The sequence below is a fragment of the Adiantum capillus-veneris genome, chromosome 17 (genome assembly GCF_014529385.1).
Source record: "Adiantum capillus-veneris isolate H3 chromosome 17, ASM1452938v2, whole genome shotgun sequence".
NCBI classification, from domain to species: domain Eukaryota; kingdom Viridiplantae; phylum Streptophyta; class Polypodiopsida; order Polypodiales; family Pteridaceae; genus Adiantum; species Adiantum capillus-veneris.
The window spans coordinates 140,152-163,255 of record NC_140947.1 but is presented as its reverse complement, the minus strand read 5'-3'; the positions used below and the strand labels follow the sequence as shown (position 1 = coordinate 163,255).

General features: G+C 45.7%; 1 protein-coding gene across 1 annotated transcript in view; it reads left to right on the top strand.

Moving 5' to 3' along the window:
* Window positions 1-2,617: 2,617 nt before the first annotated feature.
* Window positions 2,618-23,104, top strand: part of CCB1 (cofactor assembly of complex C) — a 60,206-nt gene continuing 39,719 nt past the window's right edge. The window contains exon 1 of the mRNA XM_086486149.1: window positions 2,618-2,983. Coding sequence (XP_086342275.1) covers window positions 2,663-2,983 — 321 coding nt within the window. The 5' untranslated portion in view covers window positions 2,618-2,662. The remainder of the gene's footprint in view (window positions 2,984-23,104) is intronic.

Below are 23,104 nucleotides of genomic sequence, written 5' to 3'. Positions count from 1 at the left end.
ATACTATATAATTTAGAAAAATGAAGAGAAATTTGAGATAACCAACATGGATGTGCATGTCAAAATGGACAACAATAGGTGTAAAAGGGACTCATTATTTGCAATACCTTGTGCGTGTGAGTGTGTATGTGTGGCATGCCCTCCTTTGCAACTAGAAGTTAGGCATCGAGTGACACACAATATGTTTCTAAGTTGGTTTGACTGTGTATTTATATTTTTTCATTTCCTTGTCTACAATTTTTATGGAAGCTTGCTTCTGATTATCTTATTGAAATAGTAGTTCAAGGTATGGATCATAAACCATCTATTTAAGAGGGAATCAAACCAAGAATTGCAAGTTCAGAATCATTGCGAAAATAGGTTTTTTATTGTGGGAAACAATCTAATCATCCATGTATCCACGTTTGCTTGGCCTTTTCCTCACAAGCAAAAACATATTTTGGCAATGGGATGAATGCATTCCTTGTTTTAGGCAAAGGATCTTAAGCCATTCATAACTAGATTTGAAATTAACCATGGCCATTCATCTCTTAACATAGAAACAAAATACATAGAGCTTAAAACACATTCTAACATGGTGAGAGAGGGGTAGGAGAAGTGAGAGAGGAAAAGGTACTTGGAATGGAAAACTCTCTCTCTTATGCCGAGCTACTAATGAACTTGTGCTCATTCCGAATACTATCTATCATGTCTATTTGTGGCATTTGGTCTCTTATCAAGTGCTCCACTTCTATACTTGACACCCTTATAAGCTTGCTAGGACAAGATCCAAAGTGATTTTACCCTTGAAAGGGGATAAAGTAGAGGCACGTAGTGTTCACTTTGATGAAATGTTGATGGTCCCTTATTGTAGGTCATAAGGCTACCAAAGGAGGCTTTTTGTAGAGGGTGCAACCTTGGCATAGAGAGTTAAATAACAACGTACCATGTTTGCAATGTCCACCACTAAAACAACATCATAGCTTGTCAACATGGGATATTTTAAGGAGAGAGAATGAGCACATGCTTGCATTGTGCAACTAATTTACACTTGATAATAGTTTGCAGGGAGTTTGTGGTGGTCTTGTTTGCAAACCCAGTCATGTACAAAAGACAATTACTATAGAGCTAGAATAATAAAGAGAGAAATGAGATGAACAACATGGATGACGGAAAATTCTAGGTGTGAAAGGGTCTCATTAATTGAAATACATGTGTGTGTGTGTGTGTGTGTGTGTGTGTGTGTGTGCATGAGTGTGTATGTGTGCATGAGTGATAAATTTGATGGGTTGTGGAGGGGTTGGCTAACTATGCGCCTGTATTTCTTGACTTCTTGTTTGCAACTTTTATGGAAGCTTACATCTTGTTTTGTTTATTTTACTAAAATAGCAATTCAAGGTATGGATCATGCATCATTGATTTGAAAAGGGCATCAAAACAAGAAGGCGTACATGCTGAAAAAACATCTAATGATTGGAAGCAACCCTCTCTAGTTTGGTAGAATAAGATACATGGATGATTGCGAATAGGTTTTTCCCTGTGAAGAAAAGTCCAATCAAGCACAGTTTGGTTACGCAATAAATGCATGTCGTGTTTGAGGTAAAGGATCATAAACCATTCATGGCTACATGTGAAATAAGGGATTGTAAACACATTGTTGGCTTTGTTTAGATTCTTTGGGAAATTGAGATGGGAGTAGAATATTCACATACACAACCTTTTGTTGAGGGTGGGGCTTTGTGCTCCCACTACTCCCATAGATAGCCATAGACAATACGTGTGAGACTCCCACTGCCTTCGATATCGGTGTTGTTTACAACAATATAAAGAGTTTGTATACGCATTTTGAATCACCTTATTAATATCTTTTTTTGTTGCAACCCTTTGGTTGCTTTATTTGTAATATTCTCTAAAGCTACATTGGTGTGTAAGGTGAATGCACTTGAAATTTTACTGAGAACGATCTTTATTTGAGTAGCACTCACAAAGACTTAACTTTTCATAGGTGTATTTAGATGTGTTTTCCAAGCACATTAACTTATAATCTCAAGGAGCAATGACATGTGCTTTAAGGATCTAGACAATGAACAATAACTTTCTGCCCTTCTCATGTGTTCAAGGAGCCTCACCTCCAAAGAGTAATTCATGCCCTACCACATGAACATGGCTTTGCTTGGGTGCATTGTGGTTGAAGCCCTAGTGTACATTCATATATGTCAATGAGGGTAACACGTCCTCCTAAGTTCAAATATCATCAGATTGGTTCAATGTTTGGGAAAATTCATTTTTAAAACCATACATAGTTTTTTTTAATAAGCTTTTCTATAAGGAAAATTTGAGAAATTGGGCTAGTTTCAACAATTTTTACAGAAGTCTGGGCATGGTTTTTCCTTTCCCCTTGCTGTCAACCAGCATTTTTGAATTCAAAGGGGCATGACTGTATGCATTTGCCTTAAACACTAGAGAGGTCTATGAGGTCTCTCAAGATACCCAACAACATGAAAACTCTCTCTCTCTCTCTCCCACCTGTAGAAAGAAACTTGCAAAATTTTAGACATTCAACTTGTGGAAACCATATAAAATCCTTGCGGTTCGACAAACCCCATGATGATGAGATCAACCCTTGACAGGTCCCTTGCTTTGTAAACAAGTTGCCCACCGCCAATTATTGAAAGGCTACAAGATGACAGCCTCTACAACCACCACGATTGCCACTCATCTCCCAACGCAGAAACAAATTTTGCAGAGCGTGCTAACACGGCGAGAGAGGGGCAGGAGAAGCGGGAGAGGCAGAGGTACTCAGAATGGAAAACTCTGTCTTTCATGCCGAGCTGCCATTGAACCTGTGCTTGTTCCGGATACCCTCCCCCTCACCCTTTTTCCCACCATAGCTGAAATCAGTGAAGGTGGATACTCCCAAGCAAGCTACTATGCTTCTCTCGGCCTCTTTGTCATGTCTGTTCCTGGCATTTGGTCTCTTATCAAGCGTTCTACAAAATCAAAGGTACCCGTTTTTTCCTACATTTTCTGTGTTCATGTCATTTCAGTCTTTGCGCCTCTTAAGGGCTCTGAAGCCTCCATACTTGACCCCCTTAGAAGCTTGCAATGACAAGCTCGAAAGGGATTTGATCCTAGAAAGGAGAACAAGTTTACTGTTAAAACCCTTTTGGTTTGAAGATGAGAAAACTCTCAAAGTGATAGCATCTCCAGTAAATAGTCCAATGTCTTCCTAGCTGTTTTGCACGAAACCTTTCCAAATTGGAAAGGCCGGACCAAGAAATGGCGGGGTACATCTACCAAGTGTACTGTCGCATCGCGCTGTGGAAAGAGCAAACCCATGCTTTGCCATGGGGCAGTCCCACAGACAATGATGTTGATTCTCCAAAGGATGGTCACAAGCTGCATAGGCTACCGAAAAGCCCCTATATACTAGCCAGCTCCCCATTGCTGTAGCTCTGTGTGCAACTAGCCAGTGGAACAAAGTGACTCGCCTTGGCTGTCTGGAGTCCCACAACCTCTCCCAAAAGCTTGACTAGAACTCAGCTGTAAGACCCTTCTCTTGCCAATGAAGTGTTGCAGCAGGACGAGCCTCTCTTTGGTTTTCAACGTTCAAATTTTGGACAATAGGGTTTTCTTTAATGGAGGGGTGCTTGATTCAAACACCCTTAAAGCAAGCAAGGGCTAATTTAGATGGCCAAGCTATATTAATAAACGCTAGCGTGGCTTTTTTTTTAAAGCAATGTGGAAGTCTTCTTGCTGTCGTTTCGACTTGTTTCCAAAAAGCTGGAAGCGCATGTCTCAGCAGAAACACGTTTCCAGCTGCTAGGGGCAGCGTCTCCTGCAACATAGCTTCCTAGTATTTTTTTTTCTTTAGGTATTTACTTTACTTATTTAACATGATTCTGCGTAGGGCAATTCCTTACGGCAGTACTTATGGACCCCAAAGTAGTATATAAGAAACACCCGTTCCGATTTTATTATTATCTAATTTATTGCCTAGTTGGTTGGTTCAACAGATTCTCTCTCTCTCTTTCTCTCTCTCGTGCATTTTCTCTTGGCTCTACATTTCCACATCTATTTTCTCTTGGCTCTACATTTCCACATCGTTGACTTTGAGATGGTATGAGAGCTCGTGGGAGTAATAGCACGTGTTGAAGAGGAGACGACAAAGAGGCTAATTGTACCGGTGTTTTCGGTGGCATTTTGACCGGTAGCGCTTATGGACTCCATTGGTGTTGTGTCATTGGCTTTTTAAAATGTAGCTCGGTGGGGGAATTCATTGGCACCACATTTTGTAATGTAGGTGGCAAGAGGGGCTTTGCGAGGCCTTACCGAAGTTTGAGATGCAGTTAGGATTAACAGTGTTCTTTGAGGAGACGTTTCGAAAACGAGAAGCTGTCAGGTGCAGCGGAAGTGTTTAAGGATTTAGCTTGGATGTAATAATTGGCACAAACACAAGGTTACTTGACTTGTCAGGTGCAACGGAAGTGTTTAAGGGTATAGCTAAGATCTAGTACTCCGCACAAACACAGGGGTTACTTTACTTCACTTGAAAGAACTGAATGAAAGAGAGACGCAAAGAGAGAGAGAAAGAGAGACTACACCGCATGTCGGGTCCCAACCACCCTCAAGGGTCCCCTTGCTTTGTTGCTAGAGCAAGTACTTTCTTTGTTACTTGCACAAAATGCTAATACAATGGCTAAATGCTGGAATGCTAAGATGCTAATGGGTACTTGATGCTACTAATACTGGGTATTGACGAGGTAGTGAAGGATACTGTGTAGATGCTTGATACTGCGAGGCTAAGGCTGGGTACTGTGGGTACTTGGTGCTCGGTACTGCGGGTACTTGGTATTGGGTACTACGGAGTACTTTGGGTATTGAAGGTACTTGGGTGCTAAGGACACAGAAGTCCTGGTGATCCCTACGCTAAGCTAGGTAGGAGCCAAGCCAAAACGCAAGGGGTGCTAGATGCTGGGGTACTGCGACGAGGAGGAGGGATACTTGTGCTATGGTGTTGCTGAGGTGCTAATGGGTACTATTGGAGATGCTCGGTACTGCAACGACGACGACGACGATGACGAGGTTGTGGGATGATCTGCTATTGTCGAGGATGGCAATGGCTGAAAAATTGAAACTTTGGTCCTGTTGGCTGATCTGAAAATGTTGTTGATCGGCAAGGGCTGATCGTTGATTTCAGGTTGTTTAAAGCTGAAAAAGGCTGGTGGGAGAGGTTGAGGGAAAACGCAAAGCTGGCTGAAAACGCTGATGGCTGCTGAGTACTGCTGAGAAGAGGGTGCGTTATTGCTACTTCGTCTTTTGCCTCTTCTGCCTTCTCTAGCCCCCAAAGGGCTTCTTTTATAGGTCTGTTAGCCATTTACCCTACCTACTTTTAATAAATTTTATGTCAAAGTCACTTCTTAATAAATGACTTAAGTGATTGTTCATATGCCTATATGCTTAAGTGACTTAACTGTGCAAGCGAGGGTATGTAACTATGACCGGTATCATGCATGGGCATGCACGTCTTGCTAGAGGCTCACAAGGGTGCCAGGCTAGGTCCTAAGCTAAGACTGATGCTAGACTGTAGCAAAAGTGAAACCGGCCGGTAGGGCGGTAGACTTTAGCTATCACCTGAATCTTTACTTGACTTTACGACACTAAGGAAAACTTCACGAATAAACCTGTGATTGGAATTAACACTTTACACAAACCACGGCTTGGCAGCTAGAGTGCTACCAAGCAGACAGTGGCACCCTGCACCCTGTAGGCCCCAAAGACTGGCGTCCCTGTATTTCTTTATTCTTATTACGAATAGACGATCTGAACACTTTCACCTAACTCTCCAAGCTGTCCAAACCTGTCCATGGTTGTAATTGTAGGTTTTTGACTCAATTTCAAAAACCCATGTAGGTCAAAAGTACACGTCAAGGACACGTTCCCTGGCGGTTTGGAAGCTTTTCAGTGAGCTGCACGTTAATTTTAGCGTGCTGTAATTTCCTGTTTTGACACTGTCAGGTGCCCAAAGCCCTGTTTAAGCATCCCGAGGCTCCCTTGGCGATGTCTTGCAATTTAGGTACGAAACCGTAAACCTGCAGAAAAACAAAGCAAACTGTAATTTTCTGTTTTGGATCGTTTTGGACGGAGCAAACACGTCTACATGTGTCTCAGGTGCTCCCGCACGCAATGAAACAAATTTTCTTTGAAACGGACGAGTTTTCACGCAAGAAAACTGTCCGTTTTCGCAATCCTTCGCGATGGAATTAGCAATTAGCTAATCCGATACCTGTTCAGAAGGCTCTTGCCTTGGCAAACGCGCATAAAACCCGAGAACTGTATTGTACATGGTCATCTGAGAAGCCCAACTAGTGGGGCATTACCATATGTGCAAAGGGGGGAGAGATGCATGAGAGCAAATCATCGTGCTACGTAGAGCAAGAGAGAAGGCAAGCTTTCCATTAAAGCTGTGATCACTTGCACCCACTACTCATCCTGTAATAGACTTGGACACTCCAAGTCAAGAATCAACCGCGACAGCACCAAATAACCACTTCAAAACAATTCACATATCACAATAGATTTGCACTGGCCCGGCGGAGTTCCGTGCCTAGAGATATTGGCCCCAAAGACTAGCGCCCCTTTCGGTATTTCTTTTTATATTAATCAGATCAAAGTACAAGAGTGTGGCTAGGGTTTCACTCTCAGACTCTGCGTCCAGATGCTTTGAGAAGTGAATCCCTCTCCACATATTTAAAGGTACAAGGGATGCCCAAAAGCAGAGCCCCAAAAGGTTATAAAATCAAAAGCAGTAGTCCTCTCTCTCTCTCTTTAGAGAGTCTTTTCTTTTTCTATATAAAAAAAAGCAAGCTCTCTCTCTCTTTCATGGCGTGTGGACCAAAAAGCAACGCCCAAAAGCTGTCAGTGCGTTTTGCGGCGCAATTTCCGGAAAGCTTCTGCTGCCACGTGGCACCCCGGCAGAAATTAGGGTTTGCTGTCAGAAATTAGGGTTTCACAGAAATTAGGGTTTTTGGCAGTTTTTAGGGTTTGTAGGGATTTTAGGGTTTCAGCCTCAAATTAGGGTTTCAGCTACCCGTAGCCACGTCATCACTTTGTGACATACCCCCCTCTTGAAAGCATTGTAATCGACCGCGATTACGCCTGCAAAACAGACAAATGCCATAAACCGTCTTAGCAGACACTAACTGCTAGTACCTACGTACTAGGAACACACATCTAGCACATGTACAAAATCGACAGTCACATCACACGACATCACCAGACATCACAGGACATCACATGACATTCAACATTCACTCGGATCTTAGACCATGATTTATCGGCAATGTAGCTAGCAATCACATCTAGGTCCAATCGGGACCTCATAGATGTCCGATTGACTAACCCCTATTGCAACCATGTCTATTCGAGATCAATCAGACCAAAATGTTGCAGTCATTTCGGCTATCAGTTCCTGCACTCACAAGAAGTAATAACAAATCAGTATCATTATCAGGAATTCCATTTCATAAAGTCATACAGCAGAATACTGTCAGCTCTTAGTATCCCTGAAGCTCAAAGAGACATCAATGACTCTAGTATCTAAATCAAGGCATCTGTTGACAAAGGAGTGGAGTGAATCCCACTGCACCAGATCTCCGGCCAAGCTGAATTGTGGGTTCCATTTGGAGTAGACTATGCTAAACTTAAAGCATCGAGGTAAAGTTTCACGATCTGAGGAGTATCTGCTAGGTCCTCCTCCTCCATCCACTTCGCATCAAGTGCAGGATAATTCTTGAACTTAACCAAGAACCGCCTTCGAACTTTACCCTTATTCTTCGTATCCTTATTCGTCAAAATCTGTTCAGGAACAAGGATCTCCTCGTTTTCTTCCACTTTGGGTTGCTCATCAGGCTCCCCATAATCAGGCATTCGCAGCACCTTCGACAATCTCAAATGGCGCCTTCCCCGTCGACGAGTGTATCGTGTTATTGTAGGCAAATTCCACCAAAGGTAAATATCTTTCCCATTGAGTCTTCTGATCTGAGATATAAGACTTCAATAAATCTAGAACCACTGAATTGGCAATCTCGGATTGCGCGTCGGTCTGCGGGTGGAACGATGACGAGAACTGCAACCGCGTGCCAATGTTCTCCCAAATTGCCTTCCAAAACAAACTCGTAAATCTGGGGTCTCTGTCGAAGACAATTGTCTCAAGCATGCCATGTAATCTGAAAATCTGGGCCACAAACAGTCTCGCTAAGTGATCCGGCTTGACTGTTTTCTTCACTGGAATGAAATGAGCCTGTTTGCTAAATCTGTCAATAACAGTCCAGATACCATCATGACCACTCTGTGTTCTCGGGAGATCAAAAATGAAATCCATCGCTTTACTTTCCTAGGGGCGGATGGGTATGGGTAAAGGCTGTAACAATCCCTATGCTTTATGCCTGTCAAACTTGACCTTCAGGCATACCAAGCAACTGCGCACAAACTCTTCCACTTCTTTCTTGAGTCTCGGCCAAAAGAAATATCTCTCTACCCCTTTCATGGTGGTAGCAATGCCGCGGTGACCCGTAAAAGGTGGACAGTGGCATTCAGTCATAACCTTCTCCCTCAACGGCTGTGTAACGCACAACATAGTCTTTTTCATCAAGTAGCCTTTCCAAAGGGAGTATCCAACTATCCCCATCCCGTAGCCGTGTGAAAATATCTGCAAAATCTGTATTTGTGGCATACTGATCGACCATATCCTCGAAGCTCCTATGATGTATCGCGGAAATAGCCAGAACCAACGGTTTCCGAGACAAAGCATCTACCACCACATTCTTCTGTCCCTGCACATGGACAATCTGGAAGTGGAACTGTGACAAGATGTTCGCCCACCGCATCTGCTTTTTCGAAAGCTGCTTCTGTGACAAGAAGTAGCGCAAACTCTGATGGTCTGTAAAGACAGTGAAATCCGCTCCGAGTAGGTAATGCCGCCACTAAGTAAGAGCATGGATAACCGCCAAAAGCTCTTTCTCATAAATCTGTGCTGTCATCTCCGGCCTAGAGAACAAACGGCTCTCGTAAGCTATGACATGGCCTTCTTGCATCAAGACCGCACCCAGACTACGACCACAAGCATCACAATATACTTCGAATGACTTCTGCAAGTCCGGCAAAGTCAAAATAGGTCCCGTAGTCAATTTCTCTTTCAATGTCTGAAAGGCAGTCACCTTTGTGGGTCCCCACGAAAAAGGTACTCCTTTCTGTGTCAAGATATGCAAAGGGGAAGCAACCTCTGCAAACTTTCGTATGAACCCCCTGTAGTACGAACATAGTCCCAAGAAGCTTCCAACTTCATGGACATTCTTCAAGTCGGGCCAATCACGGATAGTCTCTATCTTGGCCGGATCCATTTGCACTCCTGTTGCTGACACAATGTGTCCCAAAAAGTGTATCTCTGGTAGGAAAAATTCACGTTTCTTTGCATTAATCACTAACTTGTGATCTCGTAATGCCTGAAAGACCTGAAGTAGATGATCTCTGTGTTCTGCCTCATTCTTGGAGAAAACAATGATGTCGTCAAAGAAAGTGTCAACAAATAGCCTGTACTCTCGAAAAATCCTATCCATCATCCAGTTAAATGTCGCAGGAGCATTGGTTAAGCCAAAAGGCATCACCAAAAACTCAAATAACCCAAAAGTCGTCCGAAAAACTGTCTTGGAGACGTCTCCCGGCGCTAGCGCTATCCTGATCTGATGATATCTACTCTTCAAGTCAATCCTGCTAAAGCACGAGGATCCCTGTAACCTGTCGAGTATATCATCGATCCTAGGAATCGGAAATCTGTTCTTGATGGCGATTTTGTTGAGAGCTCTATAATCGATGCACATTCTCCAAGATCCGTCTTTCTTCAAAACCAACAACACTGGAGAGCAATACGGTGAAGTACTAGGCTGGACAAGACCCTTTTCCAAGAGGTCTTTCACTTGGTTTATAATCTCTTCATTCTGTGCTCGGCTCACACGGTAGGGTGGCCAGTTCGGTGGTGTACTACCAGGTATCAGATCAATGGTATGATCTTCAGGACGAGCAGGTGGTAACTCTCCTGGCAGACCTTCTGAGAAGCAATCGGCGTGAGTGTAGAAATCTTGGCGTTCTTTATCAAGTTTAGACATATTTGTCATAGTTACATGGGACGGCGGGGTCGGGGTCGGGACGGCAAAAGTCTGGAAACGGGGACGGGGGTCGGAACGGCAAAAAAAAAAGAGAGTTTTTTTGGCATTTTTTGACCTACACATGCCACACACATAGAGCATCACTTTGACCATAAATTTACACTAAATAGACCAAAGAACACGAGTCATATAGGCTGAAATGTGCTAATAAAACATCGATGATCGATGGATACAAAATGAGAAGTGCATGCCACAAGGGCTCAAGAGTCAAAAAGCCTAAAGGACTTAGGACAAGCCTGAGGCCTCAAGGATAACAAAAAGTACAAAGGGCTATGTAGTAGGTAGAGTCGTAGACTCAAGAGTCTAGACTCGAGAGTCGAGTGATCAATGATCATCAAACTCAAGAAGTGCTTGCCTGCTGAATCTCCACATCGTCGTCGTAGTCGAGATCGTTTGCGACGTATGAGGGCTCGGGAGGCTCGCATTGAGGCTCGAAATCCTCCTCTAGCTCCTCCAAAAGAGTATCGGCCATAGATGGATTCTCTTGTGCCATCTCCCACTCAGTGAAAGGATCTGCCTTGTGTGTGACGCTCTTGGCAAGCATGGGCAAGTTAGCGCTCACAAACACCAAATCATTGGCCCTCTGAACCCCAAGGCGATTCCTCTTCTTAGAGGCAATGTGGTTGTACACACTCCATAGTTGCTCCAAGCAACTAGTGGTACATGCTTGGCTAAGGACACAAATAGCCAAGCGCTGCAAATGTGGGCCATCTCCTCCATAGTCCTCCCACCACAAAACCGAGCCAATCTTGTTGCGATCAAGCTGTGCATCTACACATCCATAGGAGCCCTTCTTTTGCCTGTAGTTGAGTAGCTCGTCTCTAATCTTGCGCCTAATGTCACTGCTAGGCTCAAGGTGCTCCAATGCAAGCCGCCATCCTTTGCTCACCTCCTTGTCGGTCTCTTGACGCCTTCCTTGAAACTCAGGGTCAAGCACATAAGCTGCCGCATGAAGTGGAGAGTAGTATCCATTCCACCTCGACTCACACAAGCCATGAATCTCCGCATATTGAACAGGGTCAGGCACAAGCTTCTCAAGTGCCTCTATCATCCGATCCATGGCTTCATAGACTTTGCCAATGCATGGCTGCAAGCCATCCACCACTCGAAGTAGGTGTAGAATAGGCTTGACCATGTCATCAAGAGTCTTCACCTCCTCCCACCAAGCGGCGTCGTCAGCCCATTCTTGGCATTTCAATCCTACTGCTGATGTAGACTCCGACATGGCCTGGAACTCATCACTGAGAAAGAGGCCCCTTAAGGCTCTGCCACATGTAGACAAGCGGCCTAGCATAAGCCAATTAAATGCAAATCTTGTCTCTGAATATTTGAGCAAGGACAAGTGGCTCCTCTTTGGGAATTCATGGCGCACTTTTTGATGGTTGAGCACAAAGGAGACAATTCGAGAGGCGTCACCAATGATGGGTGAAATCCATGACAAGTTCCCTATGTCCTTGAGGAGGTTATTGAGGCAATGCGCCATGCAAAATGTGACATGGATGCTGGGATACATGCCCTCAATGATAGCTCCGGCTGCCCTATTTGACGCCTCTCCATCTGCAACCATACAAAGGACATTCTCCGGGCCGGTGATCTCTATGGTGCTTGTCCACTCCGCAGCAAGCATCTCGGCGGCCTTGCCACTATCGGATGCATCATGTGACTCCACAAAGTACATCTCCCCCCGAGAGTAGGCCACCACCCCGTGGATGGACCGCTTGCGGGTGTCGCTCCAACCATCTACAAGAAGAGAGACGCCATTGGTCTCCCACAAATCCTTTGTTGCTTGGGCCGCTTGCTCCACGGCAAGCTTCTCTTTGTCAAGGAGGGTGGTGCGAAGCCTCTCCGATGAAGGTGGCACATAGGAGGAGCCATATTCCCCTATTTTCGTAACCATGGTTCGAAAGTATGGAGACCTATCCACACAAAATAGAGCATGTTGTGTTAGTATGGAGAGTCGAGAGTTGAGAAGTTATAACCCATTATGAATACAAAATGGAAGATTGCAATGTGCATATGCCAAGGGAAACTCACCGCGAAGCATGGAAGGCAATGTGGTCGTGGAAGAAGAATCGGGCAACCAACCTATCCACCTCTTCCTTCAATTTAGGATTCCAATTTTCGTTGAGAGTGGTTTGGCGATGCGGAACGGAAGAGGACGGTGTAGATCCATGGCTCTCGAAGGTTCGAGCGATGTCATCAAGGTTGGCTTCCCTTTGCTCTCGTGGTGTCGCCGTGGCGGAGGGATCAACGGCAACAAAACGGCCCCTCTTGGCCGCTTCCGCAACCTCATACTCCGTGAGCTTCTCAAGAAGATCCAACCTCTTCTCGGGAGCTACATGAGGGCAAAACTTCACCTCGTGACCAGGTTCATGAAGAAGATGGGCTCGCACTTTGTTTGAACCACCCGATCTCTTGTATGGACATAGCTTGCACGTCCATGGTCTTGCACCGCCACCTTTGCCACGCGAGCTAAAGTCGACTTCATCCCACCACGACCACGTTTGCACGGCGGGCCTCCTTTGAGAAGAAGCGGCTTGAGAAGTGGAGTTGGCTTGAGATGACATGATGGTTAGAGACTCGAGAGAGTAGAGCTTAGAAGTTAGAAGAGTTAGAGGAGAGCTTGTGTGGAGAGAGAGTAGAGGAGAGCTTCAAAGTGGGTAGAAGAGGGAGAGGAGAGCTTCAAAGTTCAAACTTGAGCCTTCAGCTTGAGGGAAATGGAATGAGCTTGAGCCTTGAGCTCGAGGGAAATGGAATGAGCATTGAGCATTGAGACTATGAGTATTAAGAGGCCCAAGGGAGCCTTTTATAGCCTCCCAAGGGCCAAGGCTCCAAAAATATGGCAGTTGGGGCTGCACAGAGCCGTTGCAAACGGTAAAAAACGGGCATATTTTTGAATCTTTGAATCTGTTCCGGTCCGACTCCGTCTGACCCCGTCCGGTCCGTCCCCCCTGCGACCCGCCCGTCCTGCCCGTTTTTCGTCCGTCCCTCGGCTTTCCCAGCCGTTCCCGGCCCGGTTACGGCCGTCCCCCGGCCCTAGGGCTCGTCCCCCCCATCCCCTGTAACTATGATATTTGTCCCATCATCATCAGTCTGATCGAGTAAACAAACAGACTGGATTTCATTAATTTTGAAATGGCCGAAGCCGATACAATAAGGACAGACTCGCCCTTCAATTTAATATCAAGTACAATTGTTCTGCCCTTTTCTGTAGTCAAAGTCGCTTTTCTCGCCCGATAATCGACCACGGCGTTGTTCTTGTGGTACCAGGGAATCCCTAAGAGAACATCACAACCCTCCAAAGGCATTATGAAGAAGTCCTCATGCCCCAAATACCCCTGACAATGCAACCGAAGTTTGCCAATGACAGGTGTAATGGCTACGTCCCTGCCGGGTGCTGCTAGAACTGCCTCTGCAAGTGGTCCCATCCGATCTGGAGTAATCTCGAGCCGCGCCGCCAATTCCGGTGAAATGAAGTTGGCCTTGACTCCTCCATCAAAGAAAATCAGGGCCTCTTGATGTTTCACTTTGCCCCAAGCTCGGCAAAGTTCTGTACTCTCATCCATGGTGTCGGGATCAGTACCCACACAATCTGGAACCAGTCTTGTTTTCATCTTGCCTTTTCGTACACGGTCCTCAGCTGCTCTCGAATTCTCAAGCCTTTTGTCGTCCTTGTCATTCTGTTCTTTCTGTGCCTTTTTAGGGCACTTCACGGAGATATGTCCAGTTTCCCCGCATCCAAAGCACTTCCCCTCCTTGATGTAGCGAGTCCGCTCCTGAGGAGTAAGTCTGGGTCGTGCATCCTTTTTCTCTGGTTTGCTCTTTCTTTTTCTACTTTCATTCCCAGAAGTTTGTTCGGTTCGTTGTGTCGTGACCTCATCTGTGGGGTAGGTCAGACTGCCAGAGTGAATTGCAAAGCCCCGCTTCGCATGACTCATCAACTCCTAAATAGAAGGTGACTTCTGTTCCAAGCAGTGGTCTCGGATCTCTATAGGTAGACCCAATGTAAACCGCTCAATCTGTTCTCTGAACGAGATCTTCTTGAATGAAGAGGCAGGTAGAAAAGAGTTCCAGAATCTTTCACAGTAAGAATTCATTGTATCACTCTTGGTCATCCGGAGATGGTTCCAAGCAGCTCGTATATCTCGCTCAAACTCTTGAGTTAACCAAGAAGAAATAGAAAGCCTCTTGAATTTCAGCCATGTAACTGGCACAGTCTTGCTTAATAGAAGCGTGGACCACCAAGTGCGAGCATTCCCCTTAAAGTAAGAGGTAGCTCTCCGAATCTTGGAGTGCTCTGAATAGCGTCCTCCCGCGAAAGTGATGTCAAACTGCTGTATAAAAGACAAAGCCTTCGAAGCATCGGAGTATCCCGAAAAAGTATCAAACTTAAGTGCTTGGCCACCTTCCTTAAACTCTCGGACTTTCTTGCTTTTATCTTCGAGAAAGTCATACTGGTTGGCTTTGTAAAGATTCTTCTTGTTCGCATAAAAGTTCCCATTGTCATAGTCTGAACTGTCCATAGACGAGTCCTCTGCAGAAGTGTCACTCACTGGGCGAGACTTAGACTTCCTTGCCTTTTTCTTGCCCTTTTTGAAGCGTTGTGTCTTGCTTCGCTTTTTGCTTTTCCTGTCTTCTTCGCTCGAGTCTGAAGAGCTAGAAGAACTGTCAGAAGAAGAAGAAGAAGAACTGGGTAGGCCTTCAAACTTGACGCGCTTCTTTAGTTTCTTTGCCTTGTCGAATGTCGACCGACGACCCAAATATCCCGGGAAGTCAGTGCCTTTCTTCTGCTTTTTGCCGTGCTTTTTGTCCTTCTTTTGCACGTCGAAAAGCTGAGCAATTCGTGCATCAACCATGTTCTCCAGTTCCTTCTCCGTCTATTTCTTGGAGACAGAAGATTTCTTGAGAGCGGGTTTCGGGAGTGGTGTTGTGGTTCTCTGCCACTCTGTCTGTACCTCTTCCAAAGAGGTCTGGTTCATATATTTTGCCATCTTCGGGTCCTTGGCAAAATTGAGCATCATCTTTGTTGCATCATCAATCAATTTTCGACGCTCCATCTCTTGCTGCTCCGCTGGAGTAGGCCTAGGCGGGCCATACTCCGTGCCGGAATCTTCGTTGTGATCCCTGCCCGCATCTCCAGATGCAGAGGGAGTCGACTGATCATTGCCTGAAGCCATAGGTGCTGTCACAAAACGGGAGCGTACACGAGCACTTAGAAATCTTGAAAATAAAATACTTTGCAAAAGGGAGAGAAGGGAGAAGATCGACACAGTATTGGGGACCAGAAGATGGGCTGGTCCCCCCCCGTTAAGAGTATTCTTTATTCAGGGAGAATTCTTATACAAGCAGGAGAACCCGAGGAAACCCCTTCGTTCTGTAATCTTAGACCCGAAGGTCGTGCTTTCCCGTAAAGGGCTTGGACGCAAGGCCGTTCCTTCTCGTAAGGGACTTAGGCGCGAAGCCGTACTTTCTCGTAAGGGACTTAGGCTCGAAGCCGTACTTTCCCGTAAGGGACTTAGGCGTAAAGCCGTACTTCTCGTAAAGGGCTTTCCCGTAAGAGACTTAGGCGTAAAGCCGTACTTCTCGTAAAGGGCTTTCCCGTAAGACAGGAGATTCCTGCAAAACAAACCACACAAAGTAATAATTCTCAATGCGTATCAACACCTTATACCTGTCGCTCCTTACTTGGAAAAGCGACCTCCGTACTCAGTCGTCACACGAACACTTGCCATTTCCGTCGCCAACCTCTGCTCCAGAATCCCAGCGCTAGCACTTTCTGCTGCTCCTGGCCTCCCCAAAAACTGAATGCTTGCTGCCCTTTTATAGGCCCTGGCACCCGGCGGGAATAGCAGCCGAAAAAGCAGAGCCCTGGCGCCCTAGAGAGAGGAGAGAGAAGAATCGCTGATTCTGGCGCTTTCTAGAGAGAAGAGAGAGAGAGATCGCAGATTTCAGCCCCCTGCGTAGCTTTTAGCGCTGGCTTTTTTTTAATAAGAGCCTTGCTTTATTTTATTAATAGAAGGGTTGGTCACTTAAAAGTGACCGGCCACTCTATAAAATAAAGTGTGAACCTGTTCAAACTTTAAAAACTCACTCAGTTAGTGAAAACAATGCTACACGAACACATTCCAGGCGTCCCCGGGTGCAGAACATGGCACAGATACAATGCAGACACAGACTCCTCGCGGGAAAACATCTGCCCTCCCGCGAATGTTCCTGCTTTTCGTAAATAGCTTCATTGAACCGATCTTTATTCTTGTGCTTGCGTTCTTACGCATATTTTCTGACTCAGTTCGGATTTCCTCCTTAGCCTACGGGATGCCCCCTTACTGATGCACGCGTCACCCATCATGTGACGCATCAGGGGCACTCGTAACCCGGTCCTTTCCACCGAACTTACGGAAACTCCTTCGCGATGTTTACCGTCACCCATCAAATGACACATCAGAGATGTCCGTTCTTGATGGCAGTTCCTGTAGCTACAATCTTTTAACAGTTCTTAGTGCACACAATAAAATATCCTAAAAAAGAGATTAATCATTAAAAATAAGAAAATAGTCCAATTAGCAACATCCCTCTGGCTTCTAAATAGTTGACCTCAACTGTAGTGCTTGGACATATACCCCCAGGATCTCGGGATAAGCTGCTAATTCCTCCTGCGTCATCCACTGAGCATTTAGATTCGAGTAGTTCTTAAACTTAACCAAATACTTCCGTGTTATCTTTCCGGATTTGAGAGGCTGCTCGTGATGACTTACTATCTGCTCCGGTTGGAGTATTTCTCATAGTTACCGGGGAACGCCCCCTAGCCCCCGTTCCGGCGTTCCGGGGGGCAGTTCCCTTCCCGAACGTTTCGGAACGTCCCGGAATGTTTGACGTTTCGGGTGGCCAATGCAAACCGGAACGGCCGTTCCGGAACGTTCCGAAACGCCCCCGGACCGTTCCGGAATGCCCCTGGAACGGCCAACGGCTACAAACAAATTTGGCAAAAATTGAAAAAATTGAAGTAAATGTTTGGGCTTCTTTTGAAAGTGTGCAAGGCCTCAAGGACTCATAAAATGCACCCCCCTCCCCCTTTCTCTTCACAAGCTAATCCTCAAGGCTCAAGCTCTCTCCCTCTCACTCTCAAGATCTCTCCCTCTCAAGACTCACTCTCTCAAGGCTCAAGGCTTCAAGCCTTCAAGCTCTCTTCCTCTCCCTCCCACTCTCTCAAATCTCTCCCTCTCCATCTCACTCTCTCTCTCTCTCTCTCTCTCTCTCATCATCTAGTCATAGCAAGGTTGAATGGTCTTCAAAACGAGTTTTTTGTGAGTATTAGAGTCAAAGCACTCTAATACTCCTTGTATTTAAACACAAGGAGCTAAAAATTGCACTATTTGGGTGTTTTTTATACCTCCCGTTCCGCGACGTTCCCGTTCCGGACCCCTAGCCGTTCCGTCGTTCCGCGGGGATCCCATTGCCGTTCCCGTTCCGCGTTCCGGGTAACTATGGTATTTCTTCTGTTTCCTCAACCTCAGGAGGTTCCTCAGCACAAGCTGGCTCGGAGGCGGTCCCACATACGGCCGGAGTAAACTGACATGGAAAGCATTATGGATCTTCCAATTAGGCGGTAGCTCTAATCGGAAGGTGACATCATTCACTCGCTCAGTGATCTTAAACGGCCCATAATAACGGGTAGAAAGTTTTACCACCTTACCCTTATGAGACGCTTGTTTCTTAAGTCTTGCCTTCTCAAACTTGAGTAAGACTAACTGTCCGACTGTTAAGTCTAGATTCGTCCTGTGCTTGTCTGCATCTTTCTTATGCTTTTCCTGAGAGCGTAGAATAGCTTTCCTAACTTGCCCGTAGGCTGTGTCCAAATCCCGGACAAATTCATCTGCTGCAAAGATCTTATCCTTAGTTAAAAGGATCGGTGGAAGCAAAGGCTTACCATAGAGAATCTCAAAAGGTGCTTCCCGTTGATAAGTGTATGGTATTGTTATACGCATACTCGGCAAGAGGCAAAATTATCCTCCCCAGTCAGATTGCCGGTTAACACATAAGCTTTTAACATATCCAATACTGTGGAATTGGCTATCTCACTTTGCCCGTCCGTTTGAGGATGGTAGGCAGATGAAAAATTCTAGCTTCGTACAAAAAATATCCATCAAGGCACGCCAAAAATTTCCTGTCATGCGAGGATCTCGATCACTCACAATAGACTTAGGCATTCCATGATGCTTAAAGATCTGTGCCAGAAAGACCCTAGCCATATGATCTGCTTTGATCGTTTTCTTGACTGGTATAAGTGTGCTTGCTTGCTAAACCTGTCCACAATGGTCCAGATTGCGTCATTTCCAGTCTGAGTTCTGGGAGGTCCATGATGAAGTCCATGGCAATACTTTCCCAAGGTTCATTAGGCACAGGCAAAGGTTGTAGCAACCCAGGCGTCTTATGCCGATCATACTTCACTTTTTGGCAAACCAAGCATTCCTGACATACTTATCAATGTCTGCTTTAAGGCTAGGCCAAAAGAAATATCTTTCCATTGCTAAGGTCGTAGGAGAATACCCCGATGACCCGCATAAGGCGAAGCGTGTGCTTCATCCATGATCTTCTTTCTTAATGGTTCCGCCACACATATGGCCTGATGGTGGTAGAGATAACCGTCCCGAATGGAATAGGGAAACTCATTCTCTCCACGATGTAGCTTTCCCCAAATGGTGGAGAAATCTGGATCATTCGGATACAAATCTGGTAGTGCTTCTAATTCTTGGTGATACACCGAAGTGATAGCGTTCACCCTTGGCCGCCTAGACAATGCATCCGTGACCACATTCTTACTCCCAGCCGTGTGAAGGATCTGGAAGTGAAACATAGACAAAAAGTTTGCCCATCTCATCTGCTTCTCAGATAGTTTCCTTTGCGTAAGAAAATACCGCAAACTCTGGTGATCAGTTTTGATCACAAAATCCGCTCCTAGAAGATATTGCTTCCAGTTGGATAAGGCGTGAATCACAGCCGTGAGTTCCTTTTCGTAGATTGATGCATGCAACTCTACATCCTTAAGCCGTCTGCTTTCCTAGGCCACTGCATGGCCTTCTTGGTTTAACACTGCTCCGATGCAATCGCCTGAAGCATCGCAGTGAACCTCAAATGGTTTCCTTAAGTCAGGCACTATCAAAATAGGTCCATGGCTTAGCAAGTACTTGAGCCGATCAAAAGCTCCTTGTTGTCTCGATCCCCATCTGAAAGGAATCTTCTTCTTTGTCAAATCATGAAGGGGTCCAGGCTACATGAGCAAATCCTCGGACAAACCTTCGATAATACGAACATAATCCCAGGAAAGTACGTACATCATGTACCGTAGTGGGAATAGGCCAATCTTCTACCACTCGGATCTTGGCAGGATCCATACTCACTTGATTGTGAGAGACTATATGGGCGAGATAGTGTATCTCTGAGAGGAAGAACTCGCTCTTCTTTGCATTCACATGCAACTCATGCTTTCGCAATTCTTGAAACACTAAGTCCAAGTGCTTCCGATGTTCCCCTTCTGACTTAGAGAAGATGAGTATGTCGTCAAAGAATACTCCCGTAAAAGGTCGATACGGGCTGAAAATGCGGTCCATCATGCGATTGAACGTCGCAGGAGCATTGGTCAAGCCGAAAGGCATTACCAAAAATTCATCTAGTCCAAAGGTTGTGCGGAAAGCAGTCTTGTGGACATCCTCAGGGGCGATCCGTATCTGATGATACCCACTCTTTAAGTCTATGCGACTAAAGACACTTGCACCTTGCAACTTATCAAGTATATCATCAATCCGGGGGATCGGAAAGCGATTCTTGATCGTGATCTTGTTTAAAGACCTATAGTCTATGCACATTCGAACGTGCCATCTTTCTCTGCACTAGTAGAACTCTGAGAGACAGTAGGGTGAAGCTCTTGGCCGTACTAAATTTCCTTCTTCTAGAAGACGTTGACTAATGCTCTTACAAAATTCCTTCCTTTGATGAGCAAGACTTCCACACCGATAAGGGGTTGATTGGGAGGCGAGCACCCGGTATGAGATCTATAGCGGTGATCTTCTGGGCGTACTGGAGGGAGTTTCAGGAAGTGTTTCCGTGAAACAATCTTTGTACTTTTCAATAAATTGAAGACGCCTAATTTCCAGACTAGAGGGAGAGTCCTACTAGTTTTATCCTTCTCGTGTAAAAATCAAGTAAGCAGAAACACACTTCTTCATTTCTTTCTTAACCGAGATATGGCTTACAATTGGGAATTGCCAATCTCCTGCATCAGCATGAATCTTTATCTTCTTACCCCCATGATCAAAAGTGGGGTCTTTTCCACATAATCGGGAATAGGTGTCATGTGGAAGTGCCACGGCATACCCAAGATGATATCACATCCCTCGATGGGTGCCATCAAAAATGATTCGCCGGTCCTTGTACTCGCCAATTCGAAGATTGAGCTATCCTTGCATCATGAGAGTTGCATGGGTTGTCAACCCCTCGAATGCCGATGGATGTAACCGGTGTGCCAAGCTGAGCCGGTGTGAGGCACAAAACGTCCGCAGTCTCCAGGGAGATGAAGTTATCCATGGATCCTGGATCATAAAGAATCAGTATCACTCGCTGGTTGTTCAAAGACCCCAGCCCTTCAGAAGTTGACGCTTTCCTTTCTCCGTTTCTGTGTTTCCTTGAACATCTGGAATTGAGTTCGAGCTTGGTGGAGCGGGTTCCTTCCTTGCTTTCTCTTGTCTCGTAGAGGCTTGTTCTTGCCGTTGCTGCTTTAGCGGGCAATCCGGTTTCATATGTCCTTTCTCGCCACAGTAGAAGCATCTTCCTTCCTCTCTGAAAGTTTGAAGTTGAGTAGGAGAAAGATACTTAGTTCGCTTGCCATTGCCCTCTGATTTCTTAGAATGATCATAGTCCCTATGGTCATCATAGACCCCTCTTTGTCTTGCACGATAAGTGCTATGCTCCATTTTTTCTGGGCGTCCCAGTTGAGTGCAAATCCTCAGCAATGATTGCTGACTCCATCATTCTCTGAAGAGTATCATGCGGATACACCTTCATACTCTTTCGAAGCTGCGGTTGGAGACCCGCTTCGAACTTTCGTTTCTTTTCCTGGTCGGTAATCTTCATGAAGGGAGTGACCTTCAGAAGAACCGACCAATACTTGTCCACATAGGTCGTTACTCTTTCATGTTCCTTCTGGGCAAGCCAGTCCCATTCCTTCCCTATGTCCTGCTCGAAGTCAGGTGGAAGAAATTGTTCATAAAATTCAGATTTGAAGCTCTCCCAAGTTCTGGCCTGAGAACTTCCAGATTCTTGGCTAACACCAATTACTTGCCGTTTCCTTGAGGTGCATCCCCCACATGGCGTAATTTGGATCTTTCTGTGAAGTGCCCATTGGTAAAGGCGACTTCAAACTGTCTGATGAAGGACAGTGCTTTGGAGATGTCTCTCCGTCCGTTGTAGGTTTCGAACTTGATGTCCCTGTCGCCCGATTTGAAGACTCGCATGCGATGTTGAGACTTGTGACCATCCTTGAATCGAGTCTTATCTTTAGGTTGATGTAGGGTAGTAGTAGTAGCGGCTTCCTTCTTTTGACGAGATGATCGAGAAGTAGAAGTGTAATCAGGAGAGTAAGATGGAGATGAGATAGAGATGTCCTTGCTCTCGTCTAGCAAAGAGAGCGCTTTTCTTGGCCTTTCCTTGGAGTAGGCCGTTCATTCCGATCCGAAGATCCTTTGTGCACCTCGGCACGTTCTTCTTCTCTTTCCTTCTGTGGTCTCACGCCAACAGTGTTGTCTGGATGCTTGGCTGCATCAGTTCCATTCGTTTTCTTCATTCCGCCCAAAAGCTTTTGGACATCTGGCAATAGTAAGATTTGTTGCAAATCCGCAAGCTGAGCTTGTACTTGTTGAAGCTCCTCTTCAACGCTTCTCCCTTGGCTGACATGGTTCTTCCCGTTCTTCCCGGAATCGTCCTTCTTTGCAGAGAAAGAGAGGAGTCCGAGCTCTGATACCACTGTCACAAAACGGGAGCGTACACGAGCACTTAGAAATCTGAAAAATAAAATACTTTGCAAAAGGGAGAGAAGGGAGAAGATCGACACAGTATTGGGGACCAGAAGATGGGCTGGTCTCCCTCCGTTAAGAGTATTCTTTATTCAGGGAGAATTCTTATACAAGCACGAGAACCCGAGGAAACCCCTCCGTTCTGTAATCTTAGACCCGAAGGTTGTGCTTTCCCGTAAAGGGCTTGGGTGCAAGGCTGTTCCTTCCCGTAAGGGACTTAGGCGCGAAGCCGTACTTTCTCGTAAGGGACTTAGGCGTGAAGCCGTACTTTCCCGTAAGGGACTTAGGCGTAAAGCCGTACTTCTCGTAAAGGGCTTTCCCGTAAGAGACTTAGACGTTAAGCCGTACTTCCCATAAAGGGCTTTCCCGTAAGACGGGAGATTCCTGTAAAACAAACCACACAAAGCAATAATTCTCAATGCGTATCAACACCTTATACCTGTCGCTCCTTACTCGGAAAAGCGACCTCCGTACTCGATCGTCACACGAACACTTGCCGTTTCCGTCGCCAACCTCTGCTCCAGAATCCCAGCGCTAGCACTTTCTGCTACTCCTGGCCTCCCCAAAAACTGAACGCTTGCTACCCTTTTATAGGCCCCGGCACCCGGCGGGAATAGCAGCCGAAAAAGCAGAGCCTTGGCGCCCTAGAGAGAGGAGAGAGAAGAATCGCTGATTCTGGCGCTTTCTAGAGAGAGGAGAGAGAGAGATCGCAGATTTTAGCCCCTTGCGTAGCTTTTAGCGCTGGCTTTTTTTTAATAAGAGCCTTGCTTTATTTTATTAATAAGAGTGACCGGCCACTTTATAAAATAAAGTGTGAACCTGTTCAAACTTTAAAAA